Below are 25,208 nucleotides of genomic sequence, written 5' to 3'. Positions count from 1 at the left end.
TCTTTGCAGAGACAGCAAAAGCACCATCCGAGGCAGGGTATACGGACCTCAGAGTCAGTGGTAGCTACACCAATAACTAGACATGACAAAGAATTAGCCTCGTAGCCTTGGAAGTCATGCCGCCTGCTCCCAAGTCCTCCTGACCTGGTATCATTTAGACACATAGGAGTGTTAAAGGAACTGGCAGCTAGGATTTTGTGGCTGGGCGGTTTGGAAGTGTTTTCCTGGAGTGGCAAAGGGGTATGGCTTTCCAAGTTTGTGCAGAGGCTTGAGTCACGGCATGGAGCTAAGGGAGCATTTCCAGGTTTGGAAGACACGTCAGGCAGGGTGAGAGGGAAGAGGATTGAGAGGTCATGCAGCTTAGGGAATGTGGGTGTCAAGGAGACCTTGAAGACAAAAGTACAGAGAGTGAGGGAAAAAGGAGATGAGGGTATGTCCACTGACCTCAGCTGGAAACATTTAAGGGGCAGCCAGGCTCTCTCTGGGGTCTTAGGGGAACGAAGGACTACTGAAAGAAAGATCATCAGGAGACAGGTGGGTCTAAATGGAGCCACCAGACTCAGTCCGGCTGTAATTTAAAGACCATCTGCGGGGAGTCTAGGCTCTAAAACCACCCAAGTGTGCAAGGAGGACAGGAAAAATAGGACTAATTCAAAGCCAGTGGGCGGGAACATCATCCTACTTTCCCCGGTGACTGAGGGAACGTGGGCACATGTGGGGGTGGGCAACGATGTCTAATGGTCAGAGGATGGAGAAGGCGGAGGGCCCAGCATCTGAGTCATCTATGAAGGGCTTTGAACACTTAGAAATTTAAAACCATTTCAACAATTTTGACTCTACAGACAAACAATGGCCTACGGTAGGCCACATGTCATCAAACACTTGGCGGCTCTGTTCTCTAAGGGGGACAGCTTCACACAGCTGCCTACTTACCTACCTGCAAAGCAACCTGTGCACTCAGTCACCAGGGCCAACATGAACATCACCGCTCCGAAGGCTCCCTTCTGTGCCTCTGGAAGGATGACAGTGGTGGATCCTGGTTACACACCGATGTGTGGTGCAGACGGTTCTCATCTCCTATACTTGTATGAATATAAGGGGAACTAAAATATCAACTCTCAACACCCTCTGTTACACCTGAAGTGTGCGCCATCTCTTCTCTCTGCTTGATGAACACTAATTTTGCTTCTGTTGAGTTCTAAGATTCTTTTCTGAAGTCTTGAGTTCTAAGATGCTTTTCTGAGGCAGACAAGGATCTGGCTTCACTGGAGTGGAGTTCTCTAAGGGAAGAACTTCCCAGGCTCTGGCAGTAGTGCTGGGCTGCTCATACCTCTAAAAACAAAGAAGAGAACCATGTCTGAGAAGGGCTGGTCTTTCTAGAATGCCCAGATCACTAATGCAGATGCCACTACACTGGCTGATGCTGCTGGTCTTCAGAGCTTTGTGAAGACCCTAGAGCTGGTGGTTCTAGGTTTGTAGCCTGTCTCTAGTCTTCAGCTGCAGGAATTAGGCAAAAAGCTGCCCAGTCTGTGCCTCAGTTCTCCTAATTGTACCCTGAGGTACTGTGTATTGTACCTGGCTTACAGTCAGGAGGAGAAAATGGTTAGTATCAGTCAAGGGCTTAGAATGATGGCTAGCATGACATGGGAGTTTCATAAACAATGCATATCACTGGCATATAAACAAAACTCATACAAAACCTCTGAAGAACACTTAATAAAATACTCTAAAAATATGTTTATTGTAACTAATGAATATAAAAATTTGACAGATGTTTTCAAACATTCTCCAAAGGAAGTAAAACCCTCCCCTGCCCCACTTTGCATGAAATACAGAATAACAACTTGGACAGAGAAGCAGACAAATTTGCACACAAGATTTCCACTCAACAATTGGTCCTAAAAAGCTCCAACACATTTCTAAGTACAGGTCCATTAAATTAAGAAGCCACAGCTGTTTGATGCTTTTGTAGTTTAACTTGTTTCCTATCAGCATTCTGATGTCCATTCAGAATACTGAGAGACAAGAGGAGGTGACACACGATTCTGTGACAGATACTCAGGGCATGTGGCTCTACAAAACTACAAACATTCATGAGGATACAGACTGTGGAATTAAACATTAACGTGGAAAGGAACCCAAGAAAAATCTATTTATAGTTTAGCCTTTGGCATCTGGTATAACATGCTTCTTCTTCATAGAGACACCACACTGTTCAATTTATTAACCAGAATAAAGTTCTCTGAACACATTTCCCACCTGACACAGATTGTCCACAGCCAATTTCACATGAGGTAGTTGGGCTGTTGAATGACATTCTAGTGAAATTCTCATGACACATGGGAACCGTACATTTCTCGTGTCATGAAGCTGGCTCATCCACCGTCTAGATCATCCTTCTCGTCACTGACTCCACCTACTGTGGGCACACACAGAGTTCTGTGTGGATGAGATGAACTGTGCAATGAAGCCATCCATGCTAGGGCTGACGGAACCATCCACCACAGGCTAAGGAGAGGAGGACACTGACCACACTTTAAGTACATGAGACATTTAAAACAAGCCGGATATTATGCCCCCTACAGCTCGGCTGGAAATGCCTTTCACTCTGAGGAGTGACTCAAGGATTTACAATTTACAAGAATCCTGAAAACCTCGCATTGCAGAGTAGGGGCATTTTTTTCCTTTCCATTAAAGGCTATAAATAGACAATGGAGAAGAGAGATCAACACATGTGTCATCTGTATGCGAGGCATCACCAGTGACTGGTTGATCACACCCTAGATTTCTTGAATGCAGCTGTGCAGTAAGAAATGATGCAAATGGTCTTCAGGCTAGTCTAGACGGGGTTGGACTGGGAGCATTCCCGGGGAGGGCCAGTGAGCAGTGAAAGGACTAACACTGTACATCTATAACCTTGTTACGGATAAAGCCTTGGGACACCATCAGACAGCTACTGGATAGTTACGCTGTTACTGTGACAGCCCCGAGGAAGCGACTGCAGGTCACACAGAAGCACACGGAAGAACACATTTCTCAGTACAGCACGTTATGTGTACTTCTGGGGTCTGCCACACACAGCATGCGCACTGAGCAGTGTCACAAAGCCTCTCAGGTCTGGCTCCTATGGTCAAACACATGAGATCGCTGAGCTGAACGATGGTCAACACAGATTGCGGTTACATCTAGAAACCTTCAACCTTACTAATGTTTGGTAGTGGAATTAGGGTAGAGAGTCCAACTGTTGCACACCTGGGACTAAATCAGAAGCAGTGGTTTGAACTGATGGTTCAGAAGCACAACATGACAGGACATGGTGGTCTAGTCGGCAATTCACAAAAAGACTGTTCTCTGCAAAGTCTCTAAAATGCCTTCTATCTTGTATTGCTCAAAACCCTCTCACGTCTCTGTTGCTTTATCTGAAATCTCTCCTTAAAATTGGACTAGTTTTCTTTAGAAAAAATTCTTCAGCTCTTCTCACTTCCAAATTTAACAAAGTGCACCGAATTTTCCAACCCTATCATACATTTCTCTTACCTAAAATTGCTCGGCAGGTGGAAAGATGAACACACTGACCGTACAAGGAATAATCAAAGGCAGAGGTGTGCCCTCTCCCTGTGGCACCCAGCACTCCCACCGTGACCTTCCCCTACCTTAAAGCTACAAATGTGCACACAGCTCTCCCCGAAGCTCTGGCAGTTTGGGTAGGTAGGTAACAGGTCCTGGACCAGGCTGTGGCTGCTGGAGCTGCTAAAGGGTAAACGAGACCTAGGGGAGGAATCACTGAGGCAAGTTGATGGGGGGAGGGTGCAGCTCAATGCTAGCAATGCTCAGTAGCAGAGAAGAAAAAGCCCCAAGGCTGAAAGAGGGGGTATAGATAATGTCCCCCATTATGGAAGTGACATGAAGTGATGTTTTCCCCCTCAGCATGACTTGGGAAGCAACCATCCATTACATACTCAAAGCACCCTTCATGTTTCCGGTTGTGTCAAGAGCTGCCATCGGAATCACCTCTGCCTCCCTTACAAGCTGGTTTCCACCCTCAATGGTGTCACACCTCCAAGTTAGTTTCTTTCAGTAGGTTTTGGTTATAATCAGATTTGTTTTTAAAAAACAAAAGCCTTGTCACAATTGATGCCAGGCAGCGTGGAGCTGAGCTTCATGGGGTGGGGAGAAGAGAGACTGACGGAATGCACGGTGGTGGGGCGGTACTCCATGAGGAAGGGGTCCGCCAAGGCTACTTAGTCAAGCCTGCTAGTATCTAGGGAGACGTATTTCCCGAGTCTCCAGCTCCGCTCTTAAACTTACGCTAGAAAATAACCCAAAAACTGCTGTTAGCAATGAAGACAAGGTGAGCATTCTGTCAACAAACACACCAGTCCTTCACCTGTTAGGGTGAGGGTGGCTTAGGGATGCCAGAGCTCTTGGAAGGCCCCTGGCAGCACTTTAAGGATCTTTTCTTATTAATCCTTTCTTAGCAAGTAACTGAAAATCAGAAGAAACAAAGCCCGGCTTTAACTAAAATGTGAAACAGGCAACTAGCAATCCAGGAAGAACGAACTACAAACAGACTGCCCGGCATGGCAGCTGTGTACTTGAAGCCTCACTGCAGGCCAAGGTGTTCTCAGTGTGCCCCAGCCCTGTGTTCTAGAGACCACAGAGGCACCCAGAACTGCTTAGTGCAGCCATGCTTAGCATCAATTTCCTGTTAGCACGGCACGGACAGCACACCTACTCCCAGAGACAGCAGACTAGCTGCCTTTTCTTTCTGGTCTTAAGAGGCTATGCCGTGGAGAGGAGGTCTAAACTACGCCCTAGCTCCTCCCTCGGATCTCCACTAGCCAGGGAAGAGGATCCATAGGAAGCTCTCGTGGGAGCAAAGCAGCACACTGTTAGTAATTGCAGCCCCTTCCTCCTGCTCCTATTTACTTTCTACAAGCTCTCATGTAAGCAAAATGCTTGCTCCACGTAAGCTTTTTGTCTTAAAAATATTTTAAGAGGCAAGGTCTCTTGCTATGTTGCCCAGATTAACCTCCAAACTCTGGGCTCAAGTGATAGTTCCACCTCATACTCCTGAGTAGCTTGGATTTCATGCACCACTGTGGCCCGCTCTACTGCTTCAATAACTTGAGGAAATGCCCATTTGCTTAAAGACGACAAAAAACAAAGCCAGTACCTTTCCCTGCACAAAACTCTCTGCAGAGCCCTAGTGTGTGAAGCAGGCACAGCCACTCCCTTCACCTGTACCTGGCAAAGGGGTCACTTTCTTTGGGGGACTGCTTATGCTGGAATGACCTTCCTTGTTACGGAGGAGCATTTCCTGGAGAGGGTACTCATGGCTTCTCCCCTATGCATACTCTAGGCAGCTTGGATCATGACTGGGAGACAAGGGCGCCTTGTCATTCTTTAGAGAAATGCCACAAGCAATGTTGCCTGCGCTGCTGGTCTACTCACTTCCATTCAATCGCTTTACTTGAATGATACCCCTTCCTCTTGGGGTTACAGCATGGATCATTTGTTTTTTTGCAGGAGAATGGAAATTCTGAAAAAACAGAATTCAATTGGTAGCTCAACCAAGTGAGTATCACCTGGGAAGGTCATCAAACAGCAAATTTCCTATTTCACCTCCAGATGTGGGTTCTTCAGGTAAGTCTGAGACAGTACATTGAGTGACTTCAATACGTGGGTGATCTAGTTCACATCTGAAAGCTACCTGGCTCTTTTGCTGAAGGGAGTTCATGAAGCTAGGCAAAAACTAAATAAATAAAAATAAAATAAACAGAAACAAGATACTCCATGAAAGTGAGCAGACTTTCCTATTACAGACTTTCCCACTGAAGTAGGACAGGAATCCTCTCTATGCTATGCTGCCCCGTTCAAACAACACAGGAAATGTACTGGATGAGAGTGGTGGTATGTGCTACCCAAGTGACTTACCCTGCCTCTCTATTCTGGTCTCAAGCATCTCCTGGAACCACGGTCTCACCTGACAATAGGCATGGCAGTTCTTGTTAGTGTTTTCCCACAAATGAAGAAATGCCTTCAATACACAGCCTCCTCATCAGCAGAGTCACAGAGAAGGGACCCACTCGGGACAGTCTAGGAATAACAAACTGTTACATGGCAAGTCCTTCGACAAGGCAGCCTACACTCCCTCCAATGCTCAGTCAACTCCTAAGCTATTTTAAACACTGGCTTTGTGTTATAGTCCTGCATAGTGCTTGAGTTTGGGTGGTCCACTAAAACTAATAACTGAAACAGAGCAATACAAAGTATGATCCCAACAAGTCCGTTTGTTGATTTTGCTCTTACTGCTTGCTATTCAAGTCTATGACAGCTATGATTTGGTTTCCAGTAGGCCTGTTGAACTGAAATATTTAGCACCTTGATTTTTTAAACACAGCAAACACAAACGCATTAAAACAATTCTATAAAAGCACTAGGTTTCACGTCCTCCTGTCCATCTCCCCAAGGAAAGGAGTTGGAGGGCATCGAGGCTGTTGCTGGAAATTAACTAGGGCGACACAACACTTTAGCAAACTTTATTCCCTGAAGTTAGGAGGTGCTGTCCTGTAGCCATCACACCACCTCATCAGACTCCAGCCCGTGGATCTCATATAAAGTGTCCAGTATGGCCAGCTGCTTTTCCATAGCAGGGAGGTAAAGGCTGAGGTCCCTCTGCATCCCGGTACTGAAAGCTTCTTTCTGGTGGTCGCCTTCTTTTATGGTTAGTGCTGCCACAAAATCTTCATAGGATGGTGCTGCCCTCAGTGCTAACTGCAAAAGAATTACCTGTGAGGTTCTGCAACACAACTGTCACTTGCATACTCTTAGACATGCCGCGCACACACACACACACACACACACACACACACGGGGGGGGGGAAGGAGTGGGGAGCTGAGGAAAGCAAGGGTAAACAAATATGAAAGCCCTTCTAATTCACAGATAGGCTACAAAAGGCAGGGGTCTACTTGGGACAATTTAATGATGACTGCTGCCATGAATCCACAATCAGTATGCACATCTGTCTGTTGGCATGTGCATGCTGATCCTGCATACCACCTGTCTAGCCTTCCAGGGTACTCTATTTGTATCTCACTTACATTTCATTTGTCTTATCGCCTATTATTTCCCAATATGGATATTTCCTATAACTTTTTATATTTTTCTAATAAAGAAAGAAGGAAAATTGTAATATTAATAATGATTGTTACCCTGACAGGCCTAGGAGACAAACTTCTAGGCATGTGTGTAAGAGAGTTTCTCGATTGATTGACTGAGGTAGGAAGAACCACACTATAAATGTTTTTGGCATCATTATGTGTGTTGGGGTCTAGGAAGAAAAAGAAGAAATGAGCCAAACAGCAACATTCATCTCTCTTACTTCCAGACTGGATGCGGTGTGACCAACTGTCTCATGCTCCAGGGTACAGGACTACACTCAAAATCTGAACCAAAATAAACTATTTCTTCAACTGCTTTTGCTGGATACTTTGTTGCAGCAATGCTAAAAGTAACTAATACAAAAGAACTAATACCAGGAGTGGGCTTGTTACTTGATGAAACTGACCTCCTGTTTCTTGGACCTTTGGAACTGGTTTGAGGAAACAGTGCAGAAGAGTGGAATTTCAGACTAGGAAAGCCTTAGGATTTTATAAACAGAGCTTGGTAGACTGTTCTAGTATGTGTTTGTAAGATTAAGAAGCCAACAGAACTGTGGGCAGTGGAGGTCTAGGTGATGCAGTTTCAGAGGGAAACAAGAACTCTACTGGGAACTGGACTAGAGGCCAGTCACATTATATTCTGGCAAATTGATTATCTGGCTGCATTCTGCCGGTACTGAGACTCTGAGTGAGGCTGAACTCAAAGATTAGGCAGAGGAAACCTCTGGATAGTTTGATGGTTTAAAAGAAAATGGCCCCCAAAGGGAGTGGTACTATTAAGAGGTGTGGGTTTGTTAAAATAGGTGTGGTCTTGTTGGAGGAAATGTGTTGTGGGGATGAGCTTGGAGGTCTCTTTTGCTCAAGCTTCATTCAATGTGACACTCAGTTTACTTCCTGTTGCTTTTAAACTGAGAAGAATTCCCCAGCACCATGTCTGCCTGCACACTGCCATGATGATGGACTAAACCTCTGGAACTCTAGGATGCCATCTCAGTTAAATGCTTTCCTTTATAAGAGTGCTTATGGTGTCTCTTCACAGCAATAGAAACCCTAAGACAGAAGTTGGTACTGGGGTCTGAGTATGCTGAGATATGCATGGCCATGCTTTTGTTTGGAGGACTTTAGACTTTGCAAGTTTGGGTTAGGAAAGCAGTGGAATGCTTTTAAGAACTGCTTGACAGGCCATACCAGTCAGAGCATAGTAGACAATAGTGCAAAGGAGTGATTTGAACTGTTAGGGGCTGGCTTGAGATTTCAGAGAAGAATTTTAGTACGTTGCCTAGAGATCATGTCTGTGATAGTTTAGTGAAGAAAGTAGCTGCTTTTTGCCCTTGTCTAAAGAGTCTGCCTGAGGCTAAAGTGAAGAATTTTGGATTAATTCCACTGGCAGAAGAGATCTCAAAACAGTCCAGTACTGACTCTGCTGTGTGGTAGTCTGATTTATAAATTAAAAGGAGCAAAAAATGCAAAATTTGAGAAGGAAAGGAGCTCTCTTAATAAACTCTTAAAGTGGGTTTCATGATTTGTTCTCACTTGTGCCCGGTAATTTCACTATGTATGTTGGAAGGATGTAACTTGATTTTTAAAAACTTTTTAGTGACTCAAAGTTAAGGAGACTTTTGAGCAATTTGGAACTGTTAAAGACAATAAAATGATAACTTCTGAAGTTGGACTGAATGCATTTTGTGTGACGGGATGGCAGGAGCGATGGTAAAAAGGGTAGACTCATGATGACAACAGTGTCAACATGACAGTATACAGGATCTCTAAGGGGACAATCTTGTGAGCACATCTGTGGGTAAGCTTCAAGGTGGGGCCAGTTAAGGCTGGAGAGACTCACTCTCACTGTAAAAGGCACTATTCCATGGACTGGGGCCTCAGTCTAGGTGAAGAGGGAACACATCAGAATTCACCTCTCTGCTTCCTGACTATGGAAGTCATGTGACCAGCTGCTTGAGCTACGGCTGTCATGGCCTCTCTAACAAAACAGCACCCTCAGATTGTGAGCTGAAATTCGCTTTCCTTCCTTACTGCTTCTGTCAGGAATTTTGCTGCAGCGACAAGTAACTAATAGAGAGATAATGTTTGCTTTGGTACTGATATTATAATCAATTTGTAAGAACCATGAAGTTTCTAACTCTATTCTTGTATGAACACTGTAAGTCTCAGGCACTCGGGACTAGGTCTGAAACCTAGGCTCACTCTGTGCTGCTTCTCGACCACACCACACCTCTTCTCGGTGGATGACTTCCCAGGTTCACTCCCCACCTCTCATTGCAGTTTGGCTAGTCTGGCTATTCCCAGCTGGCCAAAGCCCCTTTCTGAATTTCATTAGGCTTGGCTCTCCTGGACAGCAGAGGATCTATAATGGTTCCCCATATACTGTGAAAGCCTTTGAGAGTCCCTTCTACCCACTTGTGAAGCAAGAGTGGTTTGTATCATTGACTCTCTGATGTGGGAGTGATTTCTTATTAATAAAGAAACTGCCTAGGCCCCTTGATAGGCCAACCCATAGGTGGGTGGAGTAAACAGAAGAGAATGCTGGGAGAAAGAAGCTGAGTGAGGAGTCGCCATGATTCTCCCACTCCAGATAGACGCAGGTTAAGATCCTCCCTGGTAAGCCACCTCGTGGGCTACACAGAATATTAGAAATGGGTTAGAACAATATGTAAGAGCTAGCCAATAAGAGGCTACAGATAATGGGCCAGGCAGTGTTTAAAAAAATACAGTTTCGGTGTAATTATTTCGGGGCATAACCTAGCCATGCGGGCTGCCGGGTGCCGGGGACGCAGCCCCGCCACTCCTAATTCAACAACTCTCAGATTTTTCACATACTCATTTGAAGAACTGAGCAAAGTGTTTAACTTCCTAGAACCTTACTTTCCTCAACTATAGAAGGTAGCTGAACTTTCCTTTTCTTATTTTCAAGATTAAGATCATATGAGAATGTTTTACCAAAGCCTGGCACATAATTAACATTCAGAAGACAGCGAAAGTATAAAGGCGAGAGACAGAAAAGGAAAATAAGGTAGTTATTCAAAATACAGTGTAGAAAACCTTCTAATACTGAAGAGCAGGCCCTGTAATTTAAATGATGAAAAACAAAGAAAAGCTTATCATGAAATTTTAGAGCATAAAGAAAAGGAAAGTATACATAATTCTCCTTATCTTGATGGCAGATATAGCTGATACAGACCAGGGCGGGAGCTACACTGAATTTTCTAGCAGTGATAGTGGAAGCTGGAGACAACAGTTGAGGCTTCAAAATCGCTAAGGAAACAACTGTTAGTCTAAGTCTTTACCCAGTCAGACCAGCGCTCTAGGAAAAAAGAGGCAGGGCCACTGCTAAGCTCACCTCCCAGTCTGGCTGGAGAGGAAACAGGAAGGTCAAGTGACAGCTGGGTATCAGCAAGCTGGCGGCAGAAGCTTGGCTGACATCTGTTCAGACTGGCCGTGTTTGAGGATTAAGGTTCACTACTTGGTTGGCAAATTAGTCAGATTCCAGGGATGGAAAGATGTGTTCTCTGAGCCACTGAGATCGGCCAGTTGGCACACTAGAAAATGCAATAAGCCTTTCAAAGTGTGGCTGACCTGAGGAGTAACTATGAGGCTGTAAGGCCAGTAAAGCTCAGACTTGACCCATCTACAGCAAGTGCTTTGTGACAATATGCTTGAACTCATGCATTGCTTAAATACCAGCAACATCAAACAACAGCAGATGGGCTAGCTCCATCTGCATCAGGTCTCTGACTAGAGAGGGAAAGGCAGTTATCTCCATGTTAGGGGACTACTAACTTTGTGGCCCTAACGGAAAACAGTGTTTAGTGCATGACAGGCGCTCTTAACTGTGAGCTGTAGATGCAATGCTTGGTATTTGATACGCAATTCTTTCAGCAATCTACTTTAAGAAAATAAGAATTTTAGTACAAGAATGTATAGGAGCAGATTCTGTGCTGCTGCTATGAACAAACACATATTATGGGATGTATTAGGCAGTCACTAAGAATAGGATTTATTCTTAGACTATCATGATATCAAAATGGTCCTAACAGGGGCTGGTGCAATAGTGCCTGTTTAGCACATTAGGCTGAGGGCTTGATCCTCAACAACAAACAATAACAAAAGTCACCACAGAATCTATTAAGTATGGATAAATACAACAGAATTATACTGTAGCAAAATGTAAAAATATGAATTTATATAATTATATACATTCCAGAAACATATATACTTATAAGTAGAACTATATATTTAAAGAAATATATAGGGCTGGAGAGATGGCTCAGTGGTTAAGAGCACTGGCTGCTCTTCCAGAGGTCCTGAGTTCAATTCCCAGCAACCACAGGGTGGCTCACAACCATCTGTAATGAGATCTGGTGCCCTCTTCTGGCCTGCAGAGATACATGGAGGTAGAATGTTGTATACATAATAAATAAATAAATCTTAAAAAAAAAGAAATATTTAAACTAGATCAGTATTTAAAAGATTAAATCAAAATGTATTTTTAAAAAGTTAGGAAGGTAAAACAAAATGCCAGGAAGAAGAAATGGCTGGTAGTAGGTGAACATGCATACAAGTGTCTAGTGTCTTCACCGTGATAACGACTGTTTAAGAAGGGATGACCAGCCCTGCCTGGTGTACCCACACTGTTAATATTTGACACAGATAAAAACAGCAACGGCAAAATGAACCAAGAGTTGAGAATGAATAGGGCTGACAGAATGGGCAGCAAAGGGAGCCGTTAGCTGGAACTCATAGCTGGACCTAATCTCTCCTTGGTGGTACTGGAAATCACAGCCTGCACCCAGCTCTCTCTGCATGGCTGCCCAGCCTCTTCTTCCCTCTAGGAAGACAGACTGCAGAGCACAAGTGTCACTGAAACGCTCTACTCACGAGTCTTTGCTAGTCTGTGGAAGTGCTGATGTTTTCTACTGCTGACACTCCACATTCCAAAGGCCTACGAGCATAAGTGAGCTGGCAATTTTTGTTTTCTCTCCAAAACTAAAGCAAACAGAAATAACAAAACAAAACACACCTTCCTGATCACGCAAACTTTAGAGGAAAGGAATGTCTTACCGCAAAAACCCCGCGAACTACCCAGCCATGGTGTTGCCGTAGTGTTTTGCCGTATGCGTTATCTTAAAAAGAAAAAAAGATTTTTGTGAGGTGCGAATGCTAAGACGCTGGTGTGATCTGCACAGTGCACTGTTTAATGCACTCTTACTACTGGGTTGGAACCTAATCCCCAGGCTCTGAACCCCCAGTGCTACAAAGGAGCGCACTCAGACTGCCACTTTCCCTTCTTACCCCTTTCTTTTCTTGCATTAAGAAAACCAGGCATTTTCACCTATACTGGGGCCACTATATCTGAACTTCAGTTTATTATCATAGTGGGAAAATGCTCATATGGAAAGCAGTAAGTAGAGAGAAAAGGTACAGGAAACTATGACTAAATAAAGTTAGAATGTAATTAAATGAAAACACAGTTCTTTTAAATGTAGCCTAAGCCTGGGCCAGGCTTATGTACCTAATCACTGTCTCTCCCGTAGCGAAATAATCTTTAAGTTCCTGACCTGATGTTTGCTCCTGAGATAGCAAACCTTTTTCTTAATGCCCTATAGCCTTGAATATACAATATAAAAGCTCCAAACCTCTGAAATGTTATGGAAAAACCATGGGTACTGTTTGTACCTACAGCTCCAGCCACTCTGCAGGCTAAGGCAGGAGAGTCATTCAAGGCAAAACCTTTGAGGTCAGTCTATGTAACAGAGAGAGATTATCTCAAAACAAAACAAAGCAAAAAAATGTCTGAACAGGATGGCCTGAAGTTAGTCATAAAGCAAGTGTAGAGAGCTGTTAATAAAGTTATTCACATGCTATATGCTAAAGATAACTGCCTATTATTCTGGTCCCAAGATATTTTAAAGTGAGATTTTAAAACTGGTATATAGTAATTTTAATTTAAAAAATTCTAAGAGCAAAGGATGGTATTTTATGCAAGGGATACATTTTCTGAAATATTGGGTACCTTAATATATAGAAAATTCACATGAGGCAGAGGCAAGTGAATCTCTGTGAGTTTGAGGTCAGTCTGGTCTACAGAGTTAGTTCCAGGACAGCTAGGGCTGTTGTTACACTGAGAAACCCTATCTCAAAAAGCCAAAAAAAGAAACAGAAAAGAAGAAAATTCAAAACTGATTTTTCATCATTTCCACAAGATAGATATATCCTCAGAAGACAATCTGAAGCCCACCATGCACCTTCTTCTTATGTTTCATCCGTGTCTACACATTGTCTCCAGGAGCACAGGGCTGCGCACTACAGGAGGGCTCGACCTTTATCTCCATGTTTTTCCTGAGCACATCTAAGTTATCTATTCCAAACCTATCTACCTTCCTGTGCTACTCAGGGTGAGTGCGGGTACTGTACCAGTGAAGGCTTAGGTGACACTGTGACAGGCTGTACAGTGAGCTCGGCTCTGTCCCGAGCAGATGCACAGAAGACAGATCCTAGAACTACGAGCATGAACTCCTATGTGGGGAAAGCAGGTACAGAGCACAGGACACTGTGCTCAGCTGCTAAGTACAGCACTGCCACATGGCTGCAGCTTAGAAGCGCTACAGCCTACCACAGCTTTAAAATTATGGAATTTTAGCCAACTTCTAGTCCAATATTTTGCATAAGGCTTTATTAAAAACTTCCGTGTGTATTAGCATTTCCATTTTGCATAATCGGAATTTGTACAAACGTATTTCTAGAAAAGAATGCTTCAATATATGTTGTAACATACTTTATATGTAAGACTCAGATTATAAATACAACAGAATCCCTTGGCTATCTAGAGTTTGGAACAGGATGAGATGTCAGCATTAGTGTGGTAGCTCATGCAGAAGGGAAAGAATTAAATGCAAATATGGAGAAATTCTTAGATATAATTGAAAGGAGAGTCCAAGGTTAAATTTATTTTTTTCCCTTAGGTACATAGTATGAGCAGGCCAGGACCTGGTTAAAGGCACAAATCCTCCATGGAAGCCTGACACTTAGCTGACTCCGGGACGGCATGTGGGAAGTTTAGATGGTACCCAGGGCTTTGGTGATGACGTCATGGGAAGAGCACTACTGAATCACCAGTACAGAGAGTACAGCACAGGCAGGCAGTGCCAGACATAGCCCTGAGGAAAACCAGTACAACAGTCATAGGTCTAACCCTCTCAGCTATCTAAGGAGCTACTTGGACCTGTAATTACTGGGGGAAGGTAGTAAGACTCCTTGCTTTCCTGTGACCCTAATCCAGCCAGTGTATTAAATGCCATTATGAAAATCTGCTCTAAGCCAGGCAGTGGTGGTGCGCACCTTTAATTCTAGCACTTGGGAGGCAGATCTGTGATTTTGAGGCCAGCCTGGTCTACAAAGCGAGTTCCAGGACAGCCAGGACTGTTACACTGTATAACCCTGTCTCACAAAAAACAAAAAAAGCTCTGAATATCTATAGTGAAAGCTGTTTCACTCACCAAGAGTTCAGAGTTCATCTACTGCATTCCACACACTGTGGAGACCAGTGGATTTCCAGATGAGTTAACCTTAGAACTTACTGGATCCAGAAGGAGCTGGACTGTTAGCACACCATTATCCTGTACTATAGTGCCAAAGGAACAGACACTAACGCAGCCTCGGTGCAGCATCCAGGGCTTTCAGGGATCCTGAAGGCTGGAGGGGTATACAGAATGGAAGATGGGGCTACAGATGAGGACTCATGGAACTGGGCCAGGCTGTGCAATCAGGAGCAGTTCATTGGGACAGGAAAGAGGCTGGGATCAAACAGCAAGATCTTTATTCACTAGGTCATGGATTCTGAGTTACCTAGGGCTCAGTGGCAGTTCTGAAAACATGAACATATCCCCTCTCTGGTTGTACAGTATCTAATGGGAAGAGAAAGAGCATGGCAACATGGTGTGTACCCTGACATGTAAAAACTCACATACAGTTTTTAAATGTGGGGGCTAAAGAAACTGGTAGATTAAACTAATACACAGCATTCCAGAGAAACTCCCCTTTTTATAGAAAATGTCCCTATACAGAGTATTATTTTTATATAGAAACAAACCCATCCTCATCTTAATTACAACTGTGGAGGGAACCGACAAGCTGAGACTCACTTCCTAACACTATATAGCAAACAGTGCTGTTCTGGTCCCAAGCCTCAGCTACAAAGGCCTTGGCTGGGAAACTGCTCTGGAGTCAGTGTTCTGCCAACCTCTGAGGGCTCACATTCCCTGCATTGTGCCATCAAGTCAACCATTCCAAACCCTCTGGAAACCGTTCTCCATGCCCTTCTTCTACAGGGCAGGAAGTAGAGAAGATCTAAAACACGGGCAGCAGCCTAAGGACAGGGAACATCTTACCACATGCCACCTGTTTCCCACAGCCCAATCAGAGGAAGTGGCTGCTCCTTGTGCCTGCACCCTGACCTTGATGGTGAGTGTTCTACCTGCTATGACGGAGAAGAGAGAAGAGACAACTTGGGCTGGGTCCTAACCAAAGTCTAGGAAGACAAAGATGAAATTCAAAATATTTAGACAAACTAAAAATGCATAAAAAAGTCAAAAGTTCTTAGCTGACTACTAGGGCTGCAAGTAACTGTCATGTGAAGCTGTACTGAAATACGATGAAGTCTAACCTGATCGAGTTTGGTTACACAGAGAAGGCTAAGTAACGAGAAACATTAATCTCCACTGGAATTCTCATTACCATGAGGCATGCTCTGTGATCTGGCAGGATTTTTTGGCCTCTAAAAGACATAAATGAACCTGGCATGGTGACACACACTTCTAATCCTGGCACTTAAGAGGCAGAGGCAGGTGGATCTCTCTGAGTTTGAGGCCAATCTGGTCTACACACTGAGCTCCAGGACAGCCAGGACTACATAGAGAGACCCTATCTCAAGAACCCAAAACTAAACTAAGAAAGAACTCCACGAAATCTTGTGAAGCTCTAGTGAGGAAAATCACACGAGGAAGCATCAATTCAGTAACCAAGGGCAGATCCTGAGCCCCCAGACACGCCCCATGTTAACTTGGGACACTGTCATGAGCACACTTGTCATAAGGCAACCCTGCCAGTTTAAGGCCTGCTGTGAATTCCTGCCCCTTCATGCTTTCAGAATAATTAGTCAGGTTTTGATCCAATATTAAATATTTGCTCTGCATTCTCATTTACTTCTGCTTGTCTAGGGTGGCCTTTCACATTAAATACATGACCAGGCATCCTTTAAACTTTTCTTACTGTTTTGGCCCAGATCTTGGTTTAGATTTACGAAGCTGTTACAAGGTACGGTGTGTGAATTTGCCTTCCGGCTGAGATACAGGGCAGAGCAAATAACGTTTAGAACAATGATGCTCGGAATGCCAGGGCTGCTTCTGCACTTCCACTGCCAAGAATGGTTTTCAAAACCTTTGACTGTGGCATCTACAAATGGCTCCATCATAGGGCAAACCATTGACCCTATCACTGTGATCTGATCCTCCTGAGATGATCCTGAGTGTCAGGGGACACTAACAACACAGAGCCACTGCTGAATGAGACCACCCCAATTGTTTCACTCCAATCAGCTCCAAGCTCAAGAGCAAACGGGGCAAAATAAAGCCTCAGGTTTCCCTCTGGGTGTTGGGAATTATTCCTTAGCTTAGTATATGAGCACTCTCTCAGCATGTGTGAGGCCCTGGTTTGGACCCCTAGTGCTGCCAGAAAACAAAGCAAACAAAAACCAAACAGTTACTGTTATGGCTATAGTTGGGTACTATTTAGTAGTAGCTAAATTTAAATAAAGTTTTAGAATTTAAAGAAGCAAGCTAATTTGCTTACATGCGGCATATAAGCTGTACAGTGTTTAAATGTTTTATGATATATCTGTAGGAGTCTGTATATATAACAATGTGTGTGCGGGTTAGAGGACAACCTGTGGGAGTTCTACCATGTGGGCCCCAGGAATCAGAGTCAGGCCACTGCACGTGACGGCAAGTGCCTTTACTTGTGGAGTCATCTCAGTGGACCCTGTAATACACTCTCTTATCTACACAGTCACCTTAATTCAAGTCAGACAAGTTAGCAGCTCCACTTACAGAAGCTATAATTTTAAATAAGACAAGCAAAGCCATTGTCCCGGAAGAAATCTACATCAAGGAGCCTCTCAGGTCTGAACAACTTAATGTAAATGGTTCTCTCAAGACCATGTTTGCCATCTGCTGTGGGACAATGGGTTGTACCCTGTCAATTGTATTTTAATAAAACGCTGATTGGCCAGTAGCCAGGCAGGAAGTAGAGGTGGGACAAGCAGGCAGGAAGTAGAGGTGGGGTGACGAGAACAGAATTCTGGGAAGAGGAAAGCTCATTCTGTAGTTGTGACCCAGCCTCAGAGGAAGCAAGATGTGACTGCTTCACCAAAAAAGGTACCAAGCCACATGGCTAACTCAGACAAGAATTATGGATTTCTTATAAGATACAAGAATTAGTTAATAAGAGGCCTGAGCTAATGGGTCAATCAGTTTATAACTAATGTAGACCTCTGTCTGATTCTTTCGGATTTAATGGCTGCAGGACCGGGCAGGACAGAAAAACCTCCGTCAATAGCCAATGGTGAACAAGCCTGCCTGGGGTGCCTGAGAACCTTAGCATGCACTGACAGACTAGAGCTCATTAAGTCTGGGTCTGTGCCTGGCTTTTCTAAGGCCCTCCTGCCGAATACTGGTTTTTATACTTCAAAGGGGAATTCAAAGTGTGAGGAGTATTTATGGAGAAGGGGTTCAGCAGGAGTGGAAGAGGATGAGAGAAATATGGACAGAAATGACAAAATACTATAGGTATGAAACAACACGAAAGAAATACACACATAGGTATGAAGTAAGAATTAAATCATGTCTGTCTGTAGTTTGTTTGCAGGCATGTATGAGGGGTGAGGGCTAGGGTACTTTATCTCCTCACACCGAATGGGAGCAGAAAATAGGGTTATTACAAAGACACCATTTAAGAGTTTTGAAATAAGCCTGAATGTCAGAATGAAATTTCGAATTCACAGTTCCCTTTCTTTTCCAAGAACAGCACTGAAGGGGGAGTGGGGGAGGCCTGGCTATGATAATCTTCAGTTACACAGCAGCATCGGCCTTCAGAGTTTCTCTTCACAGAGTCAACATCTTCTGGGGCCAGTCTGCTGATCAAGTCAATGTACCAGCCAGAGTGCTGTGGGAATTAGTAGCTCGGGGGAGAGTGCGTGCCTGGTGTGTGTGAAGTCCTGGGTTTGAGTTCCCAGCCCCAGTACTGCAATAAGAGTGCTGAATCAGGCCTATAAGCCCATCACTTGGGAGCTGGAGGCAGAGGGGACCCAAATTCCAAGGGTATCCTCAGAAGCATATTGAGTTGGAGGCCACCCTGGGCTACATGAGATCCTGCCTCCAAACAAACAAACACAAGTTCCAACTAGAGAAACAAATGCAGAATGGCACGGGAGAGCTGAACCTCAAGGTCAAGGCCCTCCTGTTCCGGAGCACAGCCTGTGAGCATCAGGATCCTTTCTCCCAGCAGCAGCAAAGAGCACCATCAGCACTACCCTGGCTCATGGGTTTGACCTGTGAGGCACAGAGCATCATCTCTGGCCCTTCCTACAGGGAAGTCACCCTTTCAGTAAGAACTTTCCATGCTAAGAAGCTGGTCTGAAGAGGAATTCCTGGTTTGGCATTTGAGATAAACAACCTTTCTACTTGTGAGTTGGGATAAGTAAGCCCCATTCTCTTGCGGGTTACCAAAGTCATGTGTGATGTGATGACTCTGGGATCTGCAGCGAGTATTTAAATCTCTCACAATTTCAGTTCTCTCCTGAGTGAAATGGAACTGACATAGTTAAGCTGAGCCTATTTTTAAAACGCTACAGAAGCGTCAGCATAGCCGTCACATGGCACTTCAGCAGTTTCGAGCCAGGACAGACGGGGCAAATTTCAATGGGGCAGGGTCTCAGAACTCATGTCAAGAGGGAAGACAACCTCTAGGAAACTGAAAAAAGTACCACAAAGAATATTCAAACTCTCCCCAAAGGCACAGAATTAACTAATTTTTCTGTTTATAACAATGGCCACATAATACCTGACTTTGTGTCTCAACACATAATTAATTATCCAGGCTTTAGAATAACAAGAATTTCACTCCCTCCACATATCCCAAGACTTAAGAAGGCCTGGTGTGTTGGGACATGCCTATCATTCCAGCACCCAAGAGACCGAGGCATGGGATCACGTGTTGGAGGCCACCCTGGGCTACACAGTGACAATAATACCAGAGCAAGTACACAAACAAAAAGACTCATGCAACATGATTTCCACAGGCCCAGAGTGAGGATTCAGTCATGTTATAATCAGTGCACTGTGAAGCTGCTATGAAGTCTAGTTTGTCAAAACTATTCTAACAGATGCACCAACCCACAACCCATCGACCAGTATTTACATTGCTATAGCTACCACGCTGTGATGGAAATACAGGTCAGTCTCCTCTCACAAAGGCCTCTCTTGCCATCTTGGCTCTATCACTACAAATGGGCATGTGGAGGAGTCCAGGATGACCGGCCTCTAGTCTCACTCCGCAATCAGCTCCTCCAGATCCCTCCTTCTGCCTACTTTCATGCACTCTAAAATGAGCTGCTCTTCAAAGACCTGCAAACTCACGTACAAAAGCTAACCTCATGATAAATTAGGACGATAAACTGACTTTTAATAAGCCAGACCTGGATGACCTAGTCACTGCGTAGGTACTTTCTTTCCCTCCCTTTATTCTGTTCTTATGACAGAGGGTTTGAACATGCTGGATAAATGCTCTACCACTAAATCACATCCTCACAGATCCCGTTTAAAGAAAGCATGTAAGAAGAAATGAAATTTATAAAAAGGAAAGAAAACCAAACCCACAGAAGCAGAGATGTTCCCTATGCTTTGTCCCCACCTCCAGGGTCTCCATTTCAAGTCTAAATGCAGACAATAAAAATACGACGAAGCACACTTACTCAGTGCTGTCTGGATATCTTTTTCCCCATTTTTCACTTCTGTCAAAAAGCCCTTTAAAAATTTGAGACCTCTAAAATGGAAGAGAGAAGAATATTATTTCAAAGTTCAGATGGCAGATGCTAGCTTTTATATAAGTGTCTCAGGCAAGGCAGGGAGCAGACAGGTTGAACAGAGGCCCTTCTGACTGGCTTCCTATTAGAAAGCTCTGGACACCCCCCTCACCCGCTCTGATATTCCTAATGCAGTGCTTCAAATTATAGTGCTGTGATTGTGGCTTTAGCATCATCCAGAATTCATTAGAAATGAAAATTCTAGAACCCCACACCAAATTCAGGGGTTCAGAAACTGGTTCTGAGTTCAGTGTTTCCCCAGGCACTGCCATCCAAGCGGAAAAACACTCACTTAAAGAGAAACTCAATGGCTTTCCTAGAATCCTGATCTTACAAATACTTCCACGATTCATAGCTATCACTATGAAGCTGATAAGACTTTCTAGAAAGTCTAACGTTTGGTGGATCCTTTATTCCAAGGCAACAGTGACCTGTAGCATCTCGGCTGAGCTGGACTGAGCATGTATTTGCTCCATTTGACTGCCTCACCTCTTCAGCCACAAGAGGGCTTCGGTCGCTGAGTTCCTAACCTGAGCTACATCTGCCTCCACCTCATGCAGCACTATCTTCTGGAGGGTAGTAAACTCTTCCTTGTTGGTTATGTACTTCTGATTCACCTTCTGGAAAACGAAAACAAGAAACAGGACAACTGCCTAAGATGAAAACTATATATTACCAGTTGTATCAGTACAATATTCAAATTTAGAAGCAAGAAGAGTCTAAGAAGCCAAAGCGAGACTTTACTATCCTCCTTATGTTTTCAGGGTGAGTGTTTTAAACATTCCAAAAATTCTATGAGGCTTTAAGTAACATCAACAGTCACAGGTTTTAAGCAATATTCTTGAGGGACCTTTGCCCACCTCTGAACATTCACTGTGTGAGTGACTCCATATACCTCACCACCTCTCCAAACATGCCGGAAAGGTATCCACAGATACCTTCCAACTTCTTCAACATAGCATACCTGGTGGTGGGGACTGTATTCTAATTTATTTTTGAGATAGGGACTCTCTACATAGCCCTGGCTGCCCTGGAACTCACTCTGTAGACAGGTTACCATTAAACTCTCAGAGATTCTCCTGCCTCTGCCACGCAAGTACTGGGATGTTAGATGTAATACAAACAACTCTGGCTTTTCTGGGAAGGAGGCTCAGACTTCCTGTTGATGACGGCTCCACAGATGTACCAGAAAGCTGGCCTTTTGAGTAGCCCCAGACAAATGATAGCTTTTGCTAGTGACATTTGTGGAGAAATGTTCCTTGTTATTGTTTAACTCCAAAGTGCATGCAATCATTGCCGACATGAGTGACTCTCCACTGACCCAGCTCTGACCTTTAAAGAGGTCAGGCTACCAAAGGCTTGTTTCTATCATATATCAGGGCTACCTCAGTCATTCTGCTCCTGAAATTTCCTAGTGTGAATGATTTCCCCCCCTCTGATTTACTCTTGTCAAACACAAAAGGAGTGAAAACCATTCCTTTATAGACACGGCTCTACAGAGACAAGTCAGTATATTCACCTTGATATTTCCAACAAGATCCATTTTCACAGGCGCAAACACTGTAGGACCAAGTTTGTCTGAAAGACAGTAGTGGAAATATTTTTGAAAAAGTTTTTTCTTTTAAATGTAGGAAACACACACATGTAATAGAAAATATCTGTACAGTAATAACACGTTTAGAAGATCTTTTCTCCAATATTACTCTGACTTCTAAGTAATTTTCTAAACATAGGCTTTGGAACTGGACTTGGTCAGCAGCGCTTCACTCTCATGCTGCCGAGATGAGTCCCAGTAACCAGGTCCTATGTGGTACATCTGATGAAAATGCCTCTTAAGTTTACAGTTCCCATTTGAGATCCTTTAGGTTGGCTTCGTACTTGCTGAATCGAAAGCCTAAAATACACTATTAGATTTTAAAGATTTGTTCTCAGAGAATGAAAATTACCTCATTAATGGCTATCTGTAATGACTGCATGTTTCTATCACATTACAGATATGCTATATCTCAAAAGATATATTAATTTTTATTTTACTATTTTAATATATCTTCTATAAACTGAAAATAACATGCGGTTTGATTAAACTACTAATTTTAATTTTGCTAGGTCTAACTTACTAATTTTAATTATTTAGGTTTACTAAACATAATCCTTAGAGTATAATATAAAAGGAGCAGAGAAAAAATAATGAATTCTAAAAAGTATCTGATTTTTAAAAAAGGTTCAAAACAACATAGTCAAAAACAAACCCACATACGAAACAAAACAGCATACTGAAGAACAATAGCTTTATTGGCTCAAAGCCAGAAAATAAGAACAAAAAGGACAAAACAGAAAACACAAAATAAGATGGTAGAAACACAGCAAAACAGGAATGAATGTAAATGAATATAAAAATGTAGTTCATTATATAGGTAATTACCAGAAAAACATAAATTTCAATAGCTGCAGAAAAAACACTTTATAAAATTATCTGATTTCATGGCTATAAAAACAACTACCAGCATACAACAATGCATCTACATATATTAATAGTACATATGTAAATATGAAACCCATAAAATTCCGAAGTTTATTCCAAATAAAACACAAAGTTTTTATTTAGAGAAAATAAACATAATAAAATGTATATATGTATATTTATATATTTCACATACTTGTGTATATAAAAATACATTAAATTAACACACACACATATATCATACTAATGGACTAGAAGGCATAATGTTAGGTAATTTTCCTCAGATGGCTTACAAATTCAATGCAGTTTTAATCAAATCCCAGAAGCCTTTTAATAGGTAAGATAAAACTAAAATTATACATACCTGTAAGGGACCTAGAATTGCCAAAAAACAATCATGAAAAGAAATAAAATTGGAAGACTTACAATCTCTGATTTTGAGCTTTACATACTTAAGACTCTAAGGAAATACAAACAAATCATGGGAGCAGAAAAGAGACCCATTTTATAGGTCTACAGGTCTGGGAGCAGATGGCCAGGGCAACCTAAGAAGATACTGGCCATTGTTTTTCTTGGCAAATGGTTCTTAAATAGCTAGATTATAATTAAGACAAAACTGACCCTCAGCCCCAACATCATGACACATAACGAAAAGAAAGTTCCTCCCTGCCTTTGGTCCCTAGCACTCATGGCTGGGGGATGGGGCACATGCTGACAGTCTCGATACTGGTGGGGACACGGGAGTTAGAGGCAGGAAGATCCTTGTTTAGCTACAGGCCATAAGATACTTTGTCTCAAAAAAAACAATGTGGGTGGCATAAGGAAGACCACCCAAAGTTGTCCTCTAGCTTCCATAAGAGTGTGCACTTGTGCACACGTACTCTAGCACACATGTGCACACACATAAACACACATACACCTATACACACATCATAAATATAAAAATTAAAGATCTAGAAAAATTATGAGAAAGCATCTTTATGATGCTTGATTAAAAGTAACCATAGGACAACTGAAAACATTAACACAAAAATCAACTTTGTCAAAATATAAAACTTAATTTTCAAAAAACAGAGTTACAAAATGATATTTTAAAACATAAATAGGCAAATGAAGAGTCTGTGGGAGAAATATTTTTGATCCACTTCTATAATGGGATTTTACTTGGAATATTTAAAGAATTCTCAAAATTCAATAATACAAACATCTTCAGTAATAGTACCCTAAGTAATAAAAATAAACGATTTAAACATAGGCTAAATTTGGAGAAACACATCACAACAAAAAAATATTTCAGTGGCAATAATTGTATGATAACATACTCAACACCACAGTCACTGGTAAGTGCAAATTAAAGCTACCACGGGGGCCACTGAAGACACAAGGATGGCCTAAACTTGAAGTACCTACACCAGCAAATGTGAAGAGGTGAAGCAACTGCAATCCCAGCATGAGGCAGCTGTGAGTGCGCAGCTGTGCTAGCGTCTGCTCCTACAGGCTATCACAAAGGGTTAGTAATTCAGTGACTCAGTAACACTGGAAGTTCTTGTCCTAGACACCCGAGAAAATGAGGAATATACACACCATGGGGATGAATCTCCAAACACACATAGTGAGGAATGTCAGATACAAGAGTAGACAACAGGATTCCACTCAGATAGACAAGGAAAAACTAAACTATGGTGCAATTACTGCCTCAGGCTTCACAATGAATTGGGAAACAACTGGCACAGGAATGTTCTAGGGTGATGAAAATGTCCTCTACTTTGACAGGAATGTAGAATATATAGGTAGGTGCATTTATCAAAATTACAATCACAACACTTAAGTTCTAGATGCAAGTTATACCTCAACTTAAAAAAACATGAAGAGGGTTTGGGAGATGTTTAGTGTATGGAGCACTTGTTCAAGCATGAAGGCCAGAGTTCAGGTCCCCAGACCTCATGCCAAAGCTGGGAAGGTGCAGAAACCACCTATAATCACAGTATTTGGGAGGCATAGGATCTGAAAGAGGAGCACTGTAAATAAAGTGGAGACTGATGGAAGAAGACACCTGACATCAACCTCTAAATCCTACATATATGCACACACAGTGCACCCACTCCCTCATACATATTAACACACATACATTCACATGCTCCACATACTCAAATGAGAAACAAGGGAAAACATACATAATAGATCATAGAGTAAATTTCAACACATTAACAATTTACTACCTTTATACTAAGTAAATTAAACACATACACACACATATGCAGGATGGAGAATACTCCAGTCAAGACTCAACTATAACCCTAAATTTTCTCAGGGTCCCCCAAAGATTACCAGCAGCCCCAACCAACAGGAAGTAGTCTAGAAACTATGTCCACATTCCCCAAAAATGGGTTATAGATATTTATTATCATTTAAGGGGGGTTGATTACAAACTGT

General features: G+C 42.9%; 1 protein-coding gene across 5 annotated transcripts in view; it reads right to left on the bottom strand.

Annotated features, from left to right (window-relative positions):
* Positions 1–1,717: 1,717 nt before the first annotated feature.
* Plekha8 (pleckstrin homology domain containing A8) overlaps positions 1,718–25,208 on the bottom strand; it is a 63,204-nt gene continuing 39,713 nt past the window's right edge. Inside the window, exons 10-15 of one of the 5 annotated variants that reach the window (XM_050155473.1) lie at positions 21,834–21,892; positions 20,804–20,934; positions 20,204–20,274; positions 15,567–15,655; positions 12,241–12,302; positions 6,631–6,777 (exon numbers count right to left, since the gene is read on the bottom strand). In XM_050155473.1, the coding sequence (XP_050011430.1) occupies positions 12,258–12,302; positions 15,567–15,655; positions 20,204–20,274; positions 20,804–20,934; positions 21,834–21,892 (395 nt within the window). In that variant the 3' untranslated portion in view covers positions 6,631–6,777; positions 12,241–12,257. Of the gene's footprint in view, positions 6,778–12,240; positions 12,303–13,287; positions 14,872–15,566; positions 15,656–20,203; positions 20,275–20,803; positions 20,935–21,833; positions 21,893–25,208 lie in introns of those variants that run through there. The other 4 variants (XM_050155471.1, XR_007594178.1, XM_050155472.1 and 1 more) reach the window with 4 other exon arrangements.

This window comes from Alexandromys fortis, unplaced genomic scaffold (assembly GCF_014885135.2).
Source record: "Alexandromys fortis isolate MF-2015 unplaced genomic scaffold, M_Fortis_MF-2015_v1.1 scaffold_93, whole genome shotgun sequence".
Classification (NCBI taxonomy): Eukaryota; Metazoa; Chordata; class Mammalia; order Rodentia; family Cricetidae; genus Alexandromys; species Alexandromys fortis.
This window is presented reverse-complemented; position numbering and strand designations above follow the sequence as displayed.